Source organism: Mycosarcoma maydis, chromosome 8 (assembly GCF_000328475.2).
Source record: "Mycosarcoma maydis chromosome 8, whole genome shotgun sequence".
Lineage (NCBI taxonomy): Eukaryota > Fungi > Basidiomycota > Ustilaginomycetes > Ustilaginales > Mycosarcoma > Mycosarcoma maydis.
In genome coordinates this window covers 325,648-344,797 of record NC_026485.1, presented here as the reverse complement: position 1 = coordinate 344,797, position 19,150 = coordinate 325,648, and the positions used below count along the sequence as shown (strand labels likewise).

General features: G+C 54.3%; 6 protein-coding genes across 6 annotated transcripts; 3 read left to right on the top strand and 3 right to left on the bottom strand.

The window, feature by feature from the left end:
- Positions 1–2: 2 nt before the first annotated feature.
- Positions 3–2,213, bottom strand: UMAG_03239 (putative acetolactate synthase catalytic subunit; the record flags this gene model as incomplete). Its single annotated transcript, XM_011391362.1, has 1 exon — positions 3–2,213. The coding sequence occupies one exon, from the start codon at positions 2,211–2,213 to the stop codon at positions 3–5; it is 2,211 nt and encodes a 736-aa protein (XP_011389664.1).
- A 1,688-nt stretch (positions 2,214–3,901) lies between these two features.
- On the top strand, positions 3,902–7,267 carry UMAG_03238 (uncharacterized protein; the record flags this gene model as incomplete). Its single annotated transcript, XM_011391361.1, has 1 exon — positions 3,902–7,267. The coding sequence occupies one exon, from the start codon at positions 3,902–3,904 to the stop codon at positions 7,265–7,267; it is 3,366 nt and encodes a 1,121-aa protein (XP_011389663.1).
- A 377-nt stretch (positions 7,268–7,644) lies between these two features.
- Positions 7,645–8,116, bottom strand: UMAG_03237 (40S ribosomal protein uS10; the record flags this gene model as incomplete). Its single annotated transcript, XM_011391360.1, has 2 exons — positions 7,645–7,904; positions 8,008–8,116. The coding sequence occupies 2 exons, from the start codon at positions 8,114–8,116 to the stop codon at positions 7,645–7,647; spliced, it is 369 nt and encodes a 122-aa protein (XP_011389662.1).
- A 523-nt stretch (positions 8,117–8,639) lies between these two features.
- On the top strand, positions 8,640–9,741 carry UMAG_10649 (uncharacterized protein; the record flags this gene model as incomplete). Its single annotated transcript, XM_011391498.1, has 2 exons — positions 8,640–9,080; positions 9,172–9,741. 2 exons carry the CDS (start codon positions 8,640–8,642, stop codon positions 9,739–9,741), a joined length of 1,011 nt encoding a protein of 336 aa, XP_011389800.1.
- A 970-nt stretch (positions 9,742–10,711) lies between these two features.
- UMAG_03235 (uncharacterized protein) lies at positions 10,712–15,289 on the top strand (the record flags this gene model as incomplete). Its single annotated transcript, XM_011391359.1, has 1 exon — positions 10,712–15,289. The coding sequence occupies one exon, from the start codon at positions 10,712–10,714 to the stop codon at positions 15,287–15,289; it is 4,578 nt and encodes a 1,525-aa protein (XP_011389661.1).
- A 571-nt stretch (positions 15,290–15,860) lies between these two features.
- On the bottom strand, positions 15,861–18,765 carry UMAG_03234 (polo kinase CDC5; the record flags this gene model as incomplete). The annotated part of the gene is made up of 2 exons (XM_011391358.1): positions 15,861–18,374; positions 18,460–18,765. 2 exons carry the CDS (start codon positions 18,763–18,765, stop codon positions 15,861–15,863), a joined length of 2,820 nt encoding a protein of 939 aa, XP_011389660.1.
- Between the last annotated feature and the right edge of the window lie 385 nt (positions 18,766–19,150).

Below are 19,150 nucleotides of genomic sequence, written 5' to 3'. Positions count from 1 at the left end.
GCTTAGCTCCTCTTAGGTACAGGCTTGAGACTGGGATGAACAATCAGCTCGTGCAAACCGGCGTTGGCGGGGCAGAATGGATAGACGTGCTCGTTCTTGGTGATTCTTGCCTCGAACAGGACGGGCTTGTTGTTGTCATACTCGATGAACTCCTTCATCTTGGCTGGCAGTTCAGCGATCGTGTCACAGCGGATGGCCTTGACGCCCATACTTTCGGCGAGCTTGACAAAATCAGGGTTGTGCATCTCGGTGTGAGAGTAACGTTTCTCGTAGAAGAGATCTTGCCACTGCACCACCATTCCCTGGAACTCGTTGTTGAGCACAAGCACCTTGACGCCGATGTTGTACTGGGCTGCTGTGGCGAGCTCCATAGCAGTCATGGAAAAGGACGCATCGCCATCGATGTCAACGACAATCTTTTCCGGAGCAGCGACCTTGGCACCAATGCACGAGGGCAGGCCGAAACCCATGGTTCCGAGACCACCAGACGACACCCAGGTGCGAGGATGACGCCAGCGGTAGTGCTGTGCAGCCCACATCTGGTGCTGTCCGACACCAGTCGAGATGATGACGTTGTCCTTCTGATCGGCAACGGCAGCATCAAGGGCTTCAATCACTTCCTGAGGCTTCATAAGCTCTCCTTCCTTAGATGGCTCATAGGTGAAGGGGTAAGCCTCCTTCCACGACTTGATGAGCTGGTGCCACTCGCTCCTGTCGGGAGCGTTGCTTTTGAGGTAAGGCATCAGCTTGCCGAGGTTGGTGACGACATCACCCTCAATAGCGCAGGTGGCCTGGACCACCTTGTTGATGTTCTTGGGCATGACTTCAAAGTGGATGATACCACCGCGGTTCTCAAGCGCAGCCGCACGGGCATGAGGAGCGAACTTGTCGATCTTACCCGTAACACGGTCATCGAATCGAGCGCCAAGCGCGATGATGAGATCAGCATCTTGCATGGCAAGGTTGGCGTACGCCGAACCGTGCATTCCGAGCATGTGCAGACTGAGAGAGTCGAGCTCGTCGAAGGCACCCAGACCCTGGAGTGTGGTGGTAACAGGAATGTTGTGCTCCTTGGCGAGCTTGGCAAGCAGCTTGGGACCCTCGGGGGAAGAGAGGATACCCTGACCGGCATAAATGATGGGTCGTTTGGCAATACCAATGAGACGAGCGGCTTCTTGCAGCTCAGAGGTGAGGATGTCCTGTTCAGAGGAGCGCAGGTTGGCGCTCTGCTGGAAGGTGGCGCCCCGACGGTTGCGTGCAACCTGTCGGCTAGGCAGGTTGGTGATCATGTTGGGCTGCGTCTGGCTGTATGGGATGGCCTGGCGAAGGATACCAGCCGTGACGTCTTTGGGTAGGTCGACGAGAACGGGACCAGGACGGCCAGAGGTGGCGATCTTGAAAGCCTCGTTGATGCGACGCGGTAGTTCGGCAATGTCCTTGACCATGACGTTCCACTTTGTACATGACCTCGAAATGCCGACGACATCGGCTTCCTGGAAAGCATCCGAGCCGATGGCAGAGGTTGCGACCTGACCACAGAAGACGACCAGGGGGGTTCCATCACTCATGGCGTCCTGCATCGGTGTGATGACGTTGGTGGCACCGGGGCCCGAAGTGACGAGAATGACACCGGGCTTGCCGGTAACACGGGCGTAGCCTTCAGCCATGTGGCCGGCACCGTCCTCTCTTCGTGGAAGGACAAAGTCAAAGTGCTTCGAGTTGTAGATGGCGTCAAAGACGGGAAGGATAGCGCCACCGGGGTAACCAAAGACGTGCTTGACGTTGTGTCGGAGCATCATCTCGTGAAAGATGGCACCACCCGAGAGACCAACAAATGACTCATCGAGAGCGTTGGCATCGTATCTAGAAGCGAGAGGAGCAATGTTTTGGGGAGACTGCTGGAACGCAGGCGAAGGCTCGGGACGGACACTGGCCGCGGTCTGAGCAGCGGCAGCAGCCTGTTCCTTGGGCTGATTTGTGGAGATGTGTCTTGTGAGGGCTAGCTGGCTACGTTGCGATCTTGCGAGCTGCGCAGAGCGAGACAGGTTGTTCCTGGCGGTGGAGAATGCCCTGGTGGCACAAGGTGTAGATGCGTACGACGTGGAAGCAGCGGCCGAGACGGCAATGGATGAAGTGGAAGCAGCCGAAAATTTTGAGGCTGCCTGGAAAGCATGCCTTTGCTGGCGTGCAAACTGCACGGCGAAGCTTGTCATGATGAGATAAGTGTGAGAGGTGGCGATTGCTTTTGAGCAGAAGCCTTTTTTGCAAGCTCGTGTTGTCGTAGTGCTCGAGGTGGCAGCAACGAGTTCAGGACGTATGATGGTCTGTCGTGAGTGTGCTTGCGAGACAGATTGAAGGAGAGGTGAGGTCCTTAGGAGGTAGGTCCGAAGGCTGTATAGGTGCTTCGGTAGCGAAGAAGGAGTGCGAGAGGGAGATGAAGGACAAGAAGCGTGGTGAGAATTGAGCGAGGTTATAGGCTAGAGAAGAGCCCAATTAGAATTGCCGGCACCACTCACAGACTTGTTTGCCAAGCGGGGCGAAGCAGCAGCAGGTACGAGTCACAGAGAGGAGCAGCAGAAGAGAAAGAAGAGGAAGAATCAATTCTGTGAAATCGGTGACTCGGTCAAATCGTGAATGACGAGCTAGCTGTTCGAGGCTGCCTGCTGGTCACGAGAAGAGTCTCGACAGACTTGCGACTTGCATGCTGTCAGTCAGCAGCTTTGCATGTGTGTGTGTCTTTTTTTTTTTTTTTTTTTTTTTTTTTTTTTTTTTTTTTCCTTTTTCCTCTTCCACTCCGCGCCTTTCAGCCGCTCATTCGTAACTTCCTAATTTCTTCGCTGCACTTTGCCACCGCCCAGTCTCGCCCTCGTACACTTCTATTAGAAGTGCTTTGTGTTTTTAATACTAGTCACGAGTGAAGGCTGGGAATATAATATTTAAATCTTATAGAAATGCTTGCTCTGGAATCATGACTCGAATACAAAATTGAAGTCAAACCCCAATCTAGCCGAAATTGCCCGCCTTAGGCTCGCTTCAAAAGCCCCCCTTCCCCCACATGAGAAGCCACCAAGGCCTACTCACGACTTGTCTGCGCTGCGCTGCGCAACCACTCACGACTATGAACAATCACGAAATTCATAGTCAGAGGAAGACATGAGAGATGATGACTCGAACCGGCGCACTCGTGACTTTCATGTTCAGCTTCTTGATCGCTACTCGAGAATTCACGATTTTACCCCGCGCTTGGAAGGATCGCGAGTGAGTGAGCGGACTCCTATCTGATGCTTGACCACAAGCAAGTTGTGCCACCTCCTCATCAGTTTGAAAAAAGCCATCCTGTTGCCTGACACCTCCTGTCTCTCGCCGGGGTCTGAGTCGAGTCGACAAACAAGATCGAAAGCGCACCGGGCTGACTATGGGGCAAAAGGATGGCCGTCTGGTGAACACACGAGGAAACGCAAATAACTTCAGCCTCCCCGATGGGTATCCGATTGGCTAGTTTGATCGTTCATTCACTTACAGTACAGTAGTAATGCAGATCTTGTTCGGCACATCGTCTGATTGGTTGTTAACCCATGTCTAGATCTTCGCCGTTGCTCAAGCAGGCACCGGTCAAATCAGAACACAATCGTGAATTCTCATCTCGACGTGCCACTACTCGTGACTGATAAAATATACACTAGCAGGTTTCCGGCCGGCTTGAAGAAAGCTTTTAAACAGCCTAGACGACAAACTCGGAAGTCGGGCCAACACTCGTCACTTTCGAGATTTGGAAACACAACCGTGCACCTCGTTATGCTGTGAGGGACACAAGACTTCCTAAACAAGTCTGCTTCCTATCTCGTTCTTTTTCGCAATCCCTTTCGCTCTTTCATACGAATCGCACCCGGAGAGCTCTGGCATGATTCCGATGCCCGCAGCAACACTAGCTGTCGACTCGGCACTACCAGCCTCGCTCATCTCGCTCATCCAGAATGCGGCGTTGACCGCCGAACCTCCCATCTCACCAGATGCGCTTGCCGACAAACAAGTTGCGTCCTACATCCGCTCTCTCTCCAACTTCACCCTTCCCGATCTACGTACCCAACCGCAGCAGCTTCAATCCAAGTCCGAAGCTCTACATCAGCAGCTTTCAGATCTCTGCATCTCTCAAACACGCGCTTTCATCCACATTCACCAAGCAGAGCAGCAGTTCGGTCCTTCCCTCGACACATTTGCCTCTCACCTGGATGACTTGATCAATCGCACCCTGCCAGAACTGCAAGCTGCGGCAGCTGCATTCGTCACAACCAGTCAACCCGTCTTGGCGGAACGAGAGCGCATCCAGAATGTTGCAGATCAGTACGAGCATGGTCATCTCTCCGATCTCCTTGAGATACCCCCCCTCATCCACACCTGTGTCAAGGCCGGGCATCACTCGGATGCGATCCAGCTGGCCAAACACCTCGTAGATCTACTTAGAGCAGCTGAGACCGATGCTGCTACCATCACCGCTGACGCTGCCTTTTCGACTTCACGTTCGGACACTACACATGGTCAACGCAATACCTACCTTTCCCTGCTTATCGAGGCACTCTGGCATCTGGCCGCCATGAAGGCCGACCTCATTTCAAGCTTCTCAAAGCCTGGTCTGAAGCTTCCTGCTGCGCTCAAATCTGTCGCTGTCCTTCGTAGCCTCACTCAGTTTGAGGCTCTCCTCCCGACTCTCGCGGATTGGCATCTGGTCGATTCACACGATCGCGTTCCTCTTCTCAGTATGAGCGAGAATCAGCTCTGTCTCTCCTTTTTGAAGGCTAGGATACGCTCTTTACATTCTGCTCTCGATACTATGGGCTCGCCTTCCTCTCTTTCCAGTCAAGCTTTCTTGCGCCGGTACATTGATCTGTGGCGCGAAGAATTGGCAGACAGCCTTGGTATGGCATTTGCGCTTTTCATCGATGATACTTCACCGACTGCTCAAGTCCGCTCCAGCAACGGTGCGGTGGCCAACATGGTCACACCTGCTTACCTCATTTCGTCGTTTGCGACATCTGGTCTCGAGCGGCTGCGTGAGACTATTTCTGCGCAGCTCGTCGCATTCGCACAGCCGATCCAATCGTCTTCTTCTGCCTCTTATGGATCTGCCAACAGCCTCGAGACGCTCGCCGAGAACCTTTCCTATCTTCACACACAGCTCAGCTACGCGTCTGCCTCTCTTGCCCGGTTCGGATTTGACTTTGGCACTCTTCTCTGTGCTCCATTCGGTTCTTCCGCCATCACTCCGTCCACAGCGTCACTCGGCCTTATTGAAGCTACCTGGCTCAATGCTTTGACTTGTTCGCTCGATCGAGCATTCTCGCCAATGCACCAACAGCTGGACAAGCTCACCAACGAAGCATCGCTGCCATCGCGCTGGCTTGTTTCACCTCAACTACCTCTATCAGCCTTGCAAGATATGTATCGCGTATGCGAAGACAATGCCGATCCATCGTACGACGACCTTTCACAGCCCAACATTGAGCTTGTCGACTATCCGCCATTTGGTAAACTGCTCAATCGTCTTTTGGAGTGGATCAATGCCCTTCAAGTTTTTCCTCCTATCTCTCTTGCACCATCGCTCTTGCAAAATCTCGACCGTCATTTTGCACGTGCTTCGCAACGCTTGTTCGAAGAGATTCCCGAAATCATTGCCCAGCTCGCCATAGAAACGTCCAACGATGATCACGTCTTGGTCGACGCCGAAGCGCAAGCCCTTCTGCAGCATTTCGATGAGCAGCCAGAGGCAAAGCGAACACTACAGACGCAGCTGCTTCGGGATCGAGAGAACGCCATGTTGATCAAAGCCATACGCATGTGGCGTTCTTCTGTCGTCGATTGGACCATGAACGTCGTTGCATCCCAGATCTTTGATGTCGCGTCAAATAGCAGAAAAGGCAGTCTGGCACCAGGCGAAATTGACGCTGTCTGGCAAAAGGCTAAGCAATGGATCGATGGCACCCAGTCAAGAATCGTCCAATCAGATAAGCAGAGGCGATCAGAAGCTAATCTCAGGAGAAAGGCCGTTCAGGAGGCTCAGGCTCAGGCTAAACTCAAGGCTGATCAAGAGGCGAGGCGTAAAGCTGAAGAGGAGGCTCGTCTGAAAGCTGAAGAGGAGGCACGACTCAAGGCCGAAGAGGAAGCTCGTCTAAAAGCAGAGGAGGAGGCGCGAATCAAGGCGGAAGAGGAGACGCGACTCAAGGCAGAAGAGGAAGCTCGACTAAAGGCAGAGGAGGAGGCGCGACTCAAGGCTGAAGAGGAAGCTCGACTGAAGGCTGAAGAGGAGGCGCGACTCAAGGCTGAAGAGGAAGCTCGACTGAAGGCAGAGGAGGAGGCTGAAGCGAAGGAAGCCGCCAGATTGAAAGCTGAAGAGGAAGAAAGACTCAAAGCCGACGAAATGGAGAGGCTGAAAGCTGAAGCCAAGAGTGCTACGGCCAAGGACGAAGCTGCACGGGTCGAAACTGCAGAAGAGGCCAGAATCAAGGCTGAAGAAGAAGCAAAAGTAGCAGCACAGGAGGAAGCAAAAGGACTGAAAGCGAAAGTGATACTCGACGAAGGAGCCGGTACCATTGCTGAGGATGAAACCAGGTCGAAAGCTGTTCAAGATGCTCAATCTGTCGAGATCGGGCCTAACATCCCTTTCGTCGACGCCGAGACCCAGGCGGCGCCTCTCAAGAAGAAAGATGATGAGAATTCTGGCAACTCCTCCGTGGCCGAAGCTGCAACAGAGGCAGCGCCCAAGACCGTGGAGCAATCTGCTCCTTCAGCTGCTTCAGCAGCCAAGAAATTCAGTTTGGCTGAGAAGCTTCGACAACGCAAAGAGGAGCGCGATCGAGCAGCAGCAGCTGCTGCTTCCAGTACAGCTGTCTCAGAGGCCAAGGAAGCGGCTCCTGCTCAGGACGAAAGCTCTCTCTCTACATCTGTCGTTCCAGCTAATGAATCTTCGAACAGCATCATCAAGACCGCGCATGACGACAACCTACCATCGAGGTCGGAAGATAACCACAAGACATCTGATAATTCAGCGGCCCCAGCAACGACCGAGGGGAGCAATCTCCCGACCTCTACAGCGGATCCATCTGATCGGGACGAAGGTGACTATGACGACGAACATGATGATGATGCCGCCGCCGAAGAAGACGATAGCGGAGCCAACACTCCCGTGACACCAAGCACGCCCAATCCCGAAGTCACATCCGGCAGCACCAGCGCAGGCAAGAAGAACAGGAAGAAAAAGAAGAAGAAAAAGTAGTCGCACCTTCAGTTTCTTCACCAGCAATCGTGAATCGTGAATGCCGCAATCCAATGCTGAATGGGCATGCTCATAGTTTACACAAAACGCCCAGGGTCAATTTGCAGCTCTCACACACATGCAGCACTTTGAGTGAAATAGTGAGAATGAAAGGAGCGTCGTGTTATTTCGTGAGACCCCTGTTACAGGAATCAGTGGGGCGATCGTTGAACAATAGCAGGGACGAGCAGACCACGCGCAATTAAGACGTGGATGCTGCCCAACTACCTGATCGCACCCTTTTGGCAACGCTGTCGAAGAACATGTCAAAGGAACACTCCTTTCCTCAGAGGTCGATGTACATCCGGAGATCATGACAACCGACGAGATGAACACGTTTAGTTGGAGGAGAGGATGGTAACCTCGACCTCGACACCGGGCTCGAGCGAGATCGACGTGATCTGCTTGACAATCTCGGAAGGCGAGTGAAGGTCGATGAGGCGCTTGTGAATGCGCATCTCAAAGTGGTCCCAGGTCTTGGAACCCTCACCACAGGGCGACTTTCGGGTGGTGTGCGAAAGAACCTTGGTGGGGAGACGAACAGGACCCTTGACGCGGAGCTGCTTGTCCTTGGAGCGGTTCACAAGGTCAGAGCAGACTGGAGTCAACAAAGAAGCGTTCCAAGAGGAGAGAGAGAGAGATGTTTATGTTAGTTAAATGCAGTCTGAGCTTGTATCGTTACATTGGTGAATGACGCTTACCCTTCTCAAGGTTCTTGACGTTGCGGGAGGTGAGGGTGATGCGGATCTTGTGGATCTTGGCAGCAGGGGCCGAAGCATCGACATCCTTGTCCTTGGCGACGTAGCTCATCTTGTATGAATAGCAAAGGGGTTTGTAGAGAGAAGGAAAAGATGAAAACCAGCGGTGACCAAGGTATACTAAGAGGTAGTATGAGGAGAGAAAAGGGAAGGAAGACACGATTGGACAGCACAAGAGCAAACTTAGCTGGCGTCGGTGCCGAAAATTTTCGCAAATCACCACGCCCTCAGCCAATCAAAATCGAACTTGCCGCAGCAAGTCTGTCCTCCGATCGAGATCGAGATGCATCGGGAGGAGCTGCGAGAAAATAGCCGATTTGAGACTCTGAACTTACCGCCACGCAATTTCCGAATGTTCGTGATTCCTTCCTGTGGAAGGATTCTGCTTGGCTTCCAGCCTGGCACTTTGTTGCAATCACGAATAGCTAAACGGCGACGTCGATGGTGCCGCTCGTTTGCGTGCACGCGCCATCCAGCGACGATCTTCCTGATTTTACCGTTGCTCATTACATTTCTTGGCCACTCAGCATCGCCATTCCTTGATCCATTACCGCCGCTACACAAGGACAGACACGATGCGGTCAATAGCTTCGGTCGTTGCAACGCTTTTTTTGTCGGTGTTGTTCCTGATCCAGGCAGCAGACGCGGCACTCTCAGAGCCCAAGCTGAGCTACGTGCTGAAGTCGGCCAAGCTTGCCCTGTCCGCCGTCGATGGCTCATCTCGTCTCTCCAAGGACTTCTCGACCCATTCGGACTACTCGAAGAACACTTCGCCCTTTAGTCTATCCAGTCCAACGCAGTTGGAAAATGACGATGTGATCAGGCTCACCCTCAATCTGGGGGTGGAAGACACAACGGGAAACAAGGTTGCCGGCAGCAAGGACGGAGCTGCACTCGGAAAGGAGCATGTGCCTCATCAGGCTTTCGTGGTGCTCGCATCCGAACAGGATGAGGGCGCATCTCACGCTTGGCCTGTGGTCGTCAAGCCTAGCACTGGAAGGGTTTCGTGGAACTTGGTATGTCTTTTCTGCGACTTTCTCCTCCGCAGCCATTTAAAGATGACAACGATGGCTGACTAGTGTGCTTACCTCGTTTTTGCTACAACAGAGAATGGACAGGATTCCAGCCTCGCTTCTTCGAGCTCGTTCGCCATTGATCCTCTCGCTTCTCATCGCTAACTTCCCTATCAACTCGGCTCCAGAGGGTGCATACTCTCCACTTTCCCTGCCTCTTGCCTCTCTCACTCCACCACCTAGCCTGGTAGATGCTGCAGTCGAATCAACGTCATCCTCGCTCTCAGCTCGTCAAAAAGCTGAAATCGAACAAGGCTTCCACGGCCTTCCCGAGCACAAGCACACTTTCGGTGTCTCGCCCACCGAGACCATGCCCAGCACCAAGATCAGCGGTCTCGCCTCGCTCGTCACCGCCGGTGTTCCATGGCTGTTTTTGCTTGCTGCACTGGGCATCATCAAACCAGAAGTTCAATCGCCGTCTTCGAAAGCACTGGTGCTGTTCGCAGCCTTGGTAGGCTTGGAAGGTCTGGCAGTGAGATATTGGATCGGACTGACGCTGTTCCAGATGCTGCCGCTGTTGTTGGGTGGCGGTCTGGTGACTGCAGTTGTCGGGAGGAGCACCTTGGGCGAGCTGAGAAAGAAGCGTTTGGCAGTTTCGTCGTAGCTCTTTCCAATAATGGAACGATGCCAAAGTTCACAAGGACGTTTCCGTGGTCGCCTGTCCCTTGGCCAAAGTCTGTAGCACCTCACTTCAAGGTAGTCGAACCAATGGACAAATTTGCGAGAAGCCGACCTGCTTACAATCACGCCTCAATGACGGAATTTGTGTGACATTCCGAGACAAGCTGCGCTTGCGCGTTATTTGTTACAGTTCACAGTGATCTTGACAGAGCGAATTGTGAACGGCTTGATCTGAGTGAAGAGCTGATTGCATCTTGTACTTGTTTTCGTCGTAGTCATGCCGATATGAAGCGCTGAGTGAGTCGTGAGGAACTCGAGACCAACACCTGCTACTACGGCTCTCTGCAAACATTCACGATTGGCGCGCTGGTTTGCGAATTCTGAAAGAGAGAGAAAGTCACAGAGTGTGTGTGTGTGTGTGTGTGTGTGTGTGTGTGTGTGTGTCGTGCCTGGACCCTTTTTTTGGTTAATCGTGAATGTGTTGCGCGTGCGAACTTCTTGGTTGCGATGGACGAAAGCTTTCACAATTCGAGGGATACGTTCACCAACCATCAAGTCACGAGTGCAGCCGTACGGGACCTCTAGCCCCGATTCGACGTGGTGTATCTGTCATTGCCAGTACTTACTGCTTCGGCTGTCCCGTCAACGCTCCCACGCTGATCGGAACCAAGCCGACGGAACAAGGCCGCAGAAGGAGCAGAGACTTTTGTCGGAACAACCGCCACTCCATCCTTCGATCACATCTGCAGCCATCGACATCGATCGCTCGCATAGGGCGAGAGTACCGTATGGATTCAACGACAATCGCTGCAAGTACAGTTTTAACCCCCCTCGCCCCCCCGTGACACGTCAGCGCCCTTGATGCTTGGCACATCAACTCACACAGCAGTGATCCTGACGAGCCTGCCACGCCGACCACGTATCCAGCCTCAATCGCAACGATCCAACTCACCATGTCCATCCCGCTAACCTCTAGCGGTACTCAAACTGCCGGTCCTAGTGCATATGCAGACTCAGCAAGAAGGGGTCGGGTACGAAAGGCACGACCCAGCACCGACCTTCAATCTGAAGCAGGGCCATCAAAGGCTCCCGAACCACGGGCGACTCGGCATCAGCACGATGATCCAGTTCTTTCTGCCCAAGAAGAGGCCACTCGCATCTGGAAAGCCGACATGCGCAGACTACTCGAACAGGCCGAACACCGCTTTGCTGACATCTGCTGGACCACCGCCAGCGCGGAAACTTTAGAGCAGCACGACTTGGATTCTAAACTCGACCACTCGGCTTACGCACACTCTGAAACTGCCGGCCAAAGTAGCTCAACCGCAGCACACTACGCCTTGATATCAACAAAGCATGCATCGCTACCAAACCCAACTGCACCTTCGGATACACTCATATGGGCTCACAAAGCCATCTTGTACGCACGCGCTACCAACACCTTTCAAACCCGCTTCCTCAACTTGCGCGCACCTGCTGCTCAGCTACGACATATCGGCTCCACCGCCAGTTTCATTTCTCTACCTTTGCATCAAAGCGAATCGCAACTATCCTTGGCTTCCAACTTTTCCGGCTCCACCCAGACGGGCACCGTTCCCACGCCCACCACAAACTCTGCGGTTACGCGTCCAGGTGTTCCAGCAAAGCCACGTTCTTCAGTTCGCGGCGCAGCACCCCCAAGCAGCTTCTCTATGAGGAAGCCTTCATTACGCAAGCCTGTCTCTAGATCTAGCATCTCAAGGCCGCTGCGCAAGGGTTCAATTGATGAGGCAAATTCGATCGCTCTGGGCTTTGCTACAAGTGACAGCGAGGGAGAAGGTGCGCCGACTACCAGTCTTCGTGCCTCTCGACTGATCAACACGGGATCAACGGCAGCAGCTTCGCATACTACGTCGGCCATTTCATCCGCTGAACGATCTGAGCCGGGTACAGGCGGACCGGAACGCAAATCGTCCTTTGCCTCAGTCACGTCTACCGCTGACTCACGTCTTATGGACACGCGCTCGGTCGTCAGCGATGGCAGCACTCTTCGCGCGCCCATCAGTCTTGGAGGCGTTAGTCCGGCCTTCTTTGAGGCAACGCTTCAATACCTCTACACCGGCGAGGAAGACATGGTCAACACCTTCGACTTTCTCTTCGAAGATCGCTTGACTCTTGACTTACATGCCTCGCCAGAAGAAAAGCTCGACAAGCTTCGATCTGATCTCACATTCATGTGGCGCAGCAAGCTGTTCTCTGACGTCAAGCTCGTTCTTGGAGACGATGGCGGCGAAGACAAGAGCGACATGGAAGGTGTTGCCAGCAACAACAACGGTAGGCATCGTCGGCGTGCTCCAACAAACTTGATGGATATTCCAGATGCCAACATGTCGGTCTTGTCCCTAGCACAGACCATCGACACAGACAGGATCGAAGACTCAGATACAGAAGACGACGAGCTCACCTCGTTCTCGACACATCGAATGATCCTTGCTTCACGATCGCAGTACTTTGCATCGCTACTGCTCTCGCCGTATGCTGATGCGCGCGTACCTGTGCTACACCTACCATCGCCGCCGTTCACTTCCGCTTCACTTCACTTTACCCTGGGCTTTCTCTACACGGGTACCCTTTTCTTCTCCAATCGTACCTTCGACCTCTCCACCGCCTTTTCGCTTTGGCGTGCAGGCGCATATCTTCAAATCGAGACGCTCCAGGCACTCGTGACTGCCCTCATCGACCGCGAGTTTTGTCACGGTTTTGCATGCTCTCCTCCCTGTCGCAGATGTGCCAAGCGTGTACCCCGAACACTTGCATTTGCCACCAGTCCTGATGTCTGCGAGCAAGCATTGCAGGAAAAAGCCATTGCTGCTGTCTCGGGCGCACACTTTGGCATCTACTGGGCCAAAGACGTTGGAAACCTCGACCCGATGCTTCAAGATCGAATAGTCGACTCCATCTCGGATCGCCTTACTCAGGACCCAACTCTTGTCGTCTCAGTGTTGCGACAGCTCTCAATAGTTGGCCAGCGAATCGACACGGAACGGTCCAATCGATGGGTGGAAGCATTGCGAAGCATGGCCGAGACAGTCGAAAATCGAGTCATGCCAGTCCTGCACGCCAATCTTGACAAGATCGTGCAGAGTGCTGCCTGGTCGGATCTGCTCGACGGCGTTGGATTTCTTGGAGACGTCTTGGAAAAAAGCCTCGTCATGCTCATCGATGGGCTGACCGAGGCCAGAGCTGCACAGGTCTATCAGACGCTCGTGGGTCAAGTTTTGCTGCGAGAACAAGGATTCGAGGTGATTGCATCCAGAGAGGCGGTAGAGACTGCTCGCGCGAGCATCTTGCGCTACCTCAAGAAACGCTGGATCAATGTCAGGGCACTTTCAGGATTCAACAAGCTGGAGAAATGGTGTTTGAAGGAGATTGCTGATGAGTTGGAGATAACAACTACCGATCTGTATTTGGCAGAGGTGCCGCCAAGTGTCAAGTCTACAGCTTTGCCTGGTAGGCTGATGGCAGCAAGGAGAAACAGTTCGCTTGGAGGTGGTGCCGTTGCAGCTTCAGCTGTAGCTAGCGGTACAGCGACGACAAGGGGCAGTGCACGTCAGAGTTCATCGCTCGGTGGCGCGGTTGATTCAAGTTGTTCGAGCATCATATCCTCCGCTCCAGCTGCATCGCCAACGGGAACAACAGCCTCACCGGCTAGGAAGCTGATACGGGACGATGACGAGCGAGGGGACCTCTCCATCCACATGCGAGCAGCTGTACTCAATCGGAATGCAGCCAGAACTTCAGTTGCCAACGGACACAGGTCCACGTCTTGCGCTTCGGCATCCTCTACGTCCTTCTCAGCCGCTCGTTCCAGCCCGACTCCGAATGGTGCCATGTCTACCATTGCAAGGGCCAAGGCTGCCGAATCGCCGCCATCAAATATCGCTAAGCCGACGATGACAGCCTTGTCGACCGCAAAGACAAGTGGTGTCAGCGCGTCCGTTGCAAGGTCCGTAACACCCAGCGCGGCAGCATCAAGCAAGCAGCAAAGACTTCGCACCACAAGCGGTATTAGCGTGGCCAGTGTTGCAAGCACACGTTCGACCAACAGTAAAGCCGCTATCACACCGACTGCATCACCTAAACGCATTCCAGATACCGTTGCAGCTGCTCGCTCTTCGCCGACGACAATCAACCAGGAGGCCATTCCGCCGCGCCATCCCACCAAGCTTCCTGCCTCAGACAGGGACAAGACGCCCACCAAGGCCATTCGTCCCGTCCGCTCGGCCACCGCTCTCCCTCACTCGCGCCCCAGTACAGGCACAAGCGACCCGAAACCATGCGCAAATTCTATCGATAGCGCTACACCCACCAAATCGGCTAAGCCGCCCGTTCTGGCTCACAAGTCGTCCTTCTTACGAGCCACACCTGGTCCAGGCGGGACCTTTTCACTTTCATCGACGAGTTCAGGTGCAGATCTGCGTGCTAGGACGATCAGCAATGCTTCGAATCGGAAGGAGGATGCAATTAGTGGAGAGGAGGCTCCGCGAGCGAGATCGACAACTCCAACTAGAAGCATGGTGACAAGGACTTCAGCTTGCGCGCAGAGCTCCATCGGTAGCAGTGGTAGAGCATCAGCGGATAGAGCGACGGCCGAGGCTGTAGGAGAAGCAATGCCCGCTGATGCAGTGCAGAACGTCCAACGAGCTCGACAGGCTTCCTCGACGGCCTTGCCGAGGCGCGATTCGACAAAGACGATTGTGTACTGTCCCGATCCACCCTCGGAACACGAGCGCGCACACGAATCTCAGGTGGAGCAGAACGAGGTCAAGGGAGTGGTAACGAGCGTCGAGGGTGGAGTGAGCCTGCACGTGGCGATTGCGTGTATCGTTGCGTTGCCTTTGGGTGGATCGGCCAGTGATGCTGGAGCTGCTGGTGCTAGTCGACCAAGCGCGATCGAAACGCGGACCAAGTCATTCGCAACGCGACCGTCGGCTTCCTTGGCAGCGGGCGGCGGTAAACGTTCGACGATCGCAACCAGCAGCAGCGCCAGCCATCCGAAACCACTACCATCCGTCACTTCGAGGGCGTCCCCCACGGCAACACCAGCGGGAGCGGGAGCAGGAGCGGCACAGGGAGTGGGACGCAAATTGCGTGCCGAAATACGATACCTCGGACCGGTCTTGGGCACTCGCGGCGTGTGGGTTGGCATCACGCTTCGCGTTGCTTGTTCGGAACTGGCAGCACTTGGTGCAAAGTCGATTCTGCGATTAGAAAGGGGGGTGTACAAGGGCGTGCGCTACTTCCATCCCGACGTTAACGATCAAGACGTGACGCAGCATATGTCGGGGGTGGGCGCCAAAGAAGCACCGAGAAGCATGGAGAGACGCAAACAACTGTGCACGGTGGTCTCGCCAGGGCGGCCTTTTGCTGCAGCGCTCGCGGTAGGGCAAAGACAGATAGAAAGTGCTGATTGGGAAACGACGGGGAAACAGAAGGCCGAACTGGTGGAACTGTTTGTACGGCCGCATGCCGTGGTCTGGGTTGTTCAGTAGAGCCTTTCTCGCTCGCAACGCTGCTCGTTTCGTAGCGTTGTCGTCTTGTGCGCTCCCCTCGTTTACGCGCTGCGTGGATTCTACTGTGCGATCAGCCATCGATCCCGCGTTCGCTCGCGCTGTTTTGCGCATGCCTGTGTGGTCGCATTTCGACTGCTTCCTCAGAATGCCCGCCAAAACGCGCTCCGTCTCGTCGCTCGCCACACTTCTAGCTGGCACGCCAAACAGTGCATACGCAACGTCGACGACGAATCAATGAATCAATCAAATGGCACTATGAGCAAGCAATGAGCATGATAAGCAAAGCGGACAAAAAAGCTTGGAATGTCAAGATATCGATGAATGTCGAATGGTTGGCATGAACGCTGGCGAACTAGTGAAGCTAGTGAAAATGTGCAGACTAATGATATGATGCGATGGAAAAGCGGAACGGACCGAAATGAAACGATGGATCGGGCGCTGATGGATGCTGGATGCACTATGGTGGGAGTGATGTACTTGAATTGCGGATGGAGGATGCGCGGCCTTGTGACGCGGCATGACGGACGATGAACGTTGAATAACCAGACTATCAATTGACGGCGTTGGTAGTGGTGGCAGAGTCGCTGCGTACTAAACCGGTTCTCTTGCTCTGCACTGTGGTATGAAGCACCTCGACGGCATACCTCAGTTTGGTTACCAAACCCCTCACCTTCCTCCTCTCGGCGGGTCTGGTCTTCCTGAGCGTCGTCGGCTCGCCTCGATCGTCCTCGACAGCGCCTTGCGCCTCCCTGGCACTGCGATCGCTCCTTGCGATACTCACAAACTCAGCCAACGTCCAACTCGTCATTCTGGGGACCCCGCCCGTCTTGTCCAGTGGCTCGATCACGCTGATCACCATTGCTCCGTGCGTGAGCAACACTTTGGTATGGTCGTAGAAGTTGAGTTGAACCGTACCGTTGCTCAGTCGGAACACAATTGCGTCCTTTGTCTTGTACCATTTATGGACAAACGTCATGCCAGACGTTCGTTCGGCGTCAGTGAAGGTGAGCGGAGAGTCGGCACCGTACAGTCGATCCATGATTTCTTTCTCGAAATACTTCATCACTCGGACACGCGAGTGAAGCTCTCGTGGAACTGACCCATCGTCGGCTATGGCGGGACAAGCTGTGCTGCTAGTGGCGGGAGCACAAGCCATGACAAAGTTCTCCCGCTTCAATTGATCCGTTTTCACCGCTCCCGGCGTAGCCACTTTGGAGGCCCGAATCGTCGAGATGTAATCCACATGCTTTTTGCTCGCTGAAAGCACCATAGAGGTCGCATCTCGGAAATACACGCCTACCGTGCCATCCGAGAGCGCATAGCCAAGACCGTACCGTTCCGAGTGATCGAGCCAAGAAATCAGGAATGTGCGAGGCGACTCGGGTGTGAGACAAGTGCCGTTGAGCTCGCATGACGTTTCAACGAATCGAACTGCATCCATGGCTGAGCTCGAAGGCGGCGTGTAGCGACTGTTGGATTCCAGACAGATGAGTGCCGAGTCGAGGTGCGAGATGATGACTTCAATCGACGTTTTCGTCTTCTTGGCGCCAGAAGCGAGCGCCGTGGAGCTGCCGACCGATGCCAGCGTGGCACGCGAGGACGAGCGCGCTAGCGAGTTATATTGTTCGTTGATCGAAGACGCCAGGGACACTGGACGGCTGAGCGCACTTGGAGCGCCCCCACCGGCTCCACTTGCCGTGCTTGCAACGAGACGCGTCTTGTGTTGCAGCGCCCTCTCGTCTTGCGGCTGAGCAGCAGCAGGTGCAACGTTGGTGTTACGCGAATACATCCTGCCGAACTCTGGCCTAGCAGCAGGAGCGGGCGGAGGAGGCGCCATCGGGTTGGCATTCTCCTTATCACCCACGTGTCGGGAAAGCGTCAAGCTGGAAAGCTGTTTGGCCAGACTATTGGCTGTGGACCTGGCGAAGCTCTGCGGCGGTGGAGCAGGTGCCTTGATGAGCGGTTGGCGACCTGCCTTGAGCAGCGCTGAGATGGGCGATTCGGGTTGAATGGCGTGATGGAATTCGCGATCCAGTTGTTCACGTCTCTCCTCGACTTGTTCCGCTTGTTCAAGCTCAGTCCTTGGATCGATGACAACTTCGACTGGCTCGTCGCGAGCATCCGAGTAAGTTTCGGGGGATGAGCCATCGGTGTTGGCGGCGAGGATGTCGTCGAGCAGATCGTCTGCACGATCGTTCCAGCGAGCTTGCTTCTTGAGCATCTCCAAGTTGCGCGCGCTCTCTCTGGCGGTAATGGGTGGCAAGAAAGGTGTACCCTCGATCGCGGTAGACGGAATGGTCAGAGGGACAGGACCACACTGGAACCAGGCATGGTTCATGATCTGCACCAGCGTAGGTCGCTGAGCAGGGTTATGTGTCAAGATTCTCGTGATGAGATCGACCGCCTCGGTGCTTAAGCCAGCTTGAGGTGGAATCTCGTATGCATTTTGACGGATTCGCTCGTAGATCTCGTCGACTTTGGGCGTCTGGAATGGAGGCCTTCCCACGAGAAGCGTATACATGATGACGCCAACGCTCCAGATATCCACCTCGAAGCTATGGCCTTGACCCTGGTCATACAAGATCTCGGGTGCAATGTAATTCGGTGTACCGCAGACCGTCTTTTTCCTCTCTTCGGGATGCTTGAGCAGAGCGGCGAGACCAAAGTCGCCAATTTTGACGTGCATCTTTTCATCCAAAAAGATATTGCCAAGCTTGAGATCGCGATGGATGATGCTGTTCTGATGCAAGTTTTGAGTGCCAGCGAGAATCTGGACCATGAGGTAGCGTGCTTCGGGTTCGGTGTAGGGGCCGCGTCTCTTGACAACGTCGTTGAGCGAGCCGTTACGGCAGAGCTCGAGACGAAAGTAGACGTTTGAATCGTCTTCGAAGCAGTCTTCGAACTTGACGACGTGGATGTGGTCGACGGATTTGTGGATCATGATCTCGGCAAGGATTTTTTGGCGGTTCTTGCGTGATTTGGCGATGGCGGACTTGGCGATGACTTTGAAGGCTTTGCGACGACCTTCTGGGTCGACAGCCATGTAGACGCGAGCGAAGCCGCCCTGTTTGGCGTCAAGAAGCAGGAAGACAGCTGTCAGTGTCAAGAGGGACGTGAATGTGTCTGCAAAGAAACGAGGCAGTACTAACCTGACCAAGAAGATCGCCTCGCTTGAAAGCACGACCTTCGGAGTCAATGATGACTTTGGGAGGAGGTGGCAGGGTAGGTTTCTTTGATGATGACTTGGAAGATGTGGTAGTGGTAGCAGTAGCAGTAGCAGCTGTGGCGGGGGGTGCAGCGCTGGTGGTGGGCTGTTTTGAAGCAATGGTGGATGCGGGTCGGGGACGTGATGGAAGTGTGGAAGTGGTGGGGGCAGTGGAAGTGCGAGCATAGCCAGGGTGAGCGGGCAACTGATGGGCTAGTGAAGAAGGCCCTGTGGCCATTGTGGATGCCATGATAATGGTACAGCTAACGCTGGATGACAAAAAGGGTATGGAGCTGAAGACAGTTGTATCAGATAGGTGAGACTAGCTAGACGGAAACGAGTGCAGAGAGACAATCCTGAAAGCTTTGTGATTGCGAGGCTTCAAGGGTCGAGCCAATGTTTGTCGATGATGTTGTTTGTGTTGGTGTGGTGGTAGTTGTTGCTGACGAGTGCTGATGACGAAGGTGTCGACGAGGAGGTGCTTGGTAGAGTCTTGTCGCACCAGCAGCCAGGTAGGTAGACGCAACAAGTAAAGATGTCGACGGGGAGGGTGAGGGTAGGAGGGGAGAACGACGAGTGATGAAGAGAGAGCAAGAGAATTGCAAGGAGAAAGAGACAAGTGCTGTTTGTGTGTG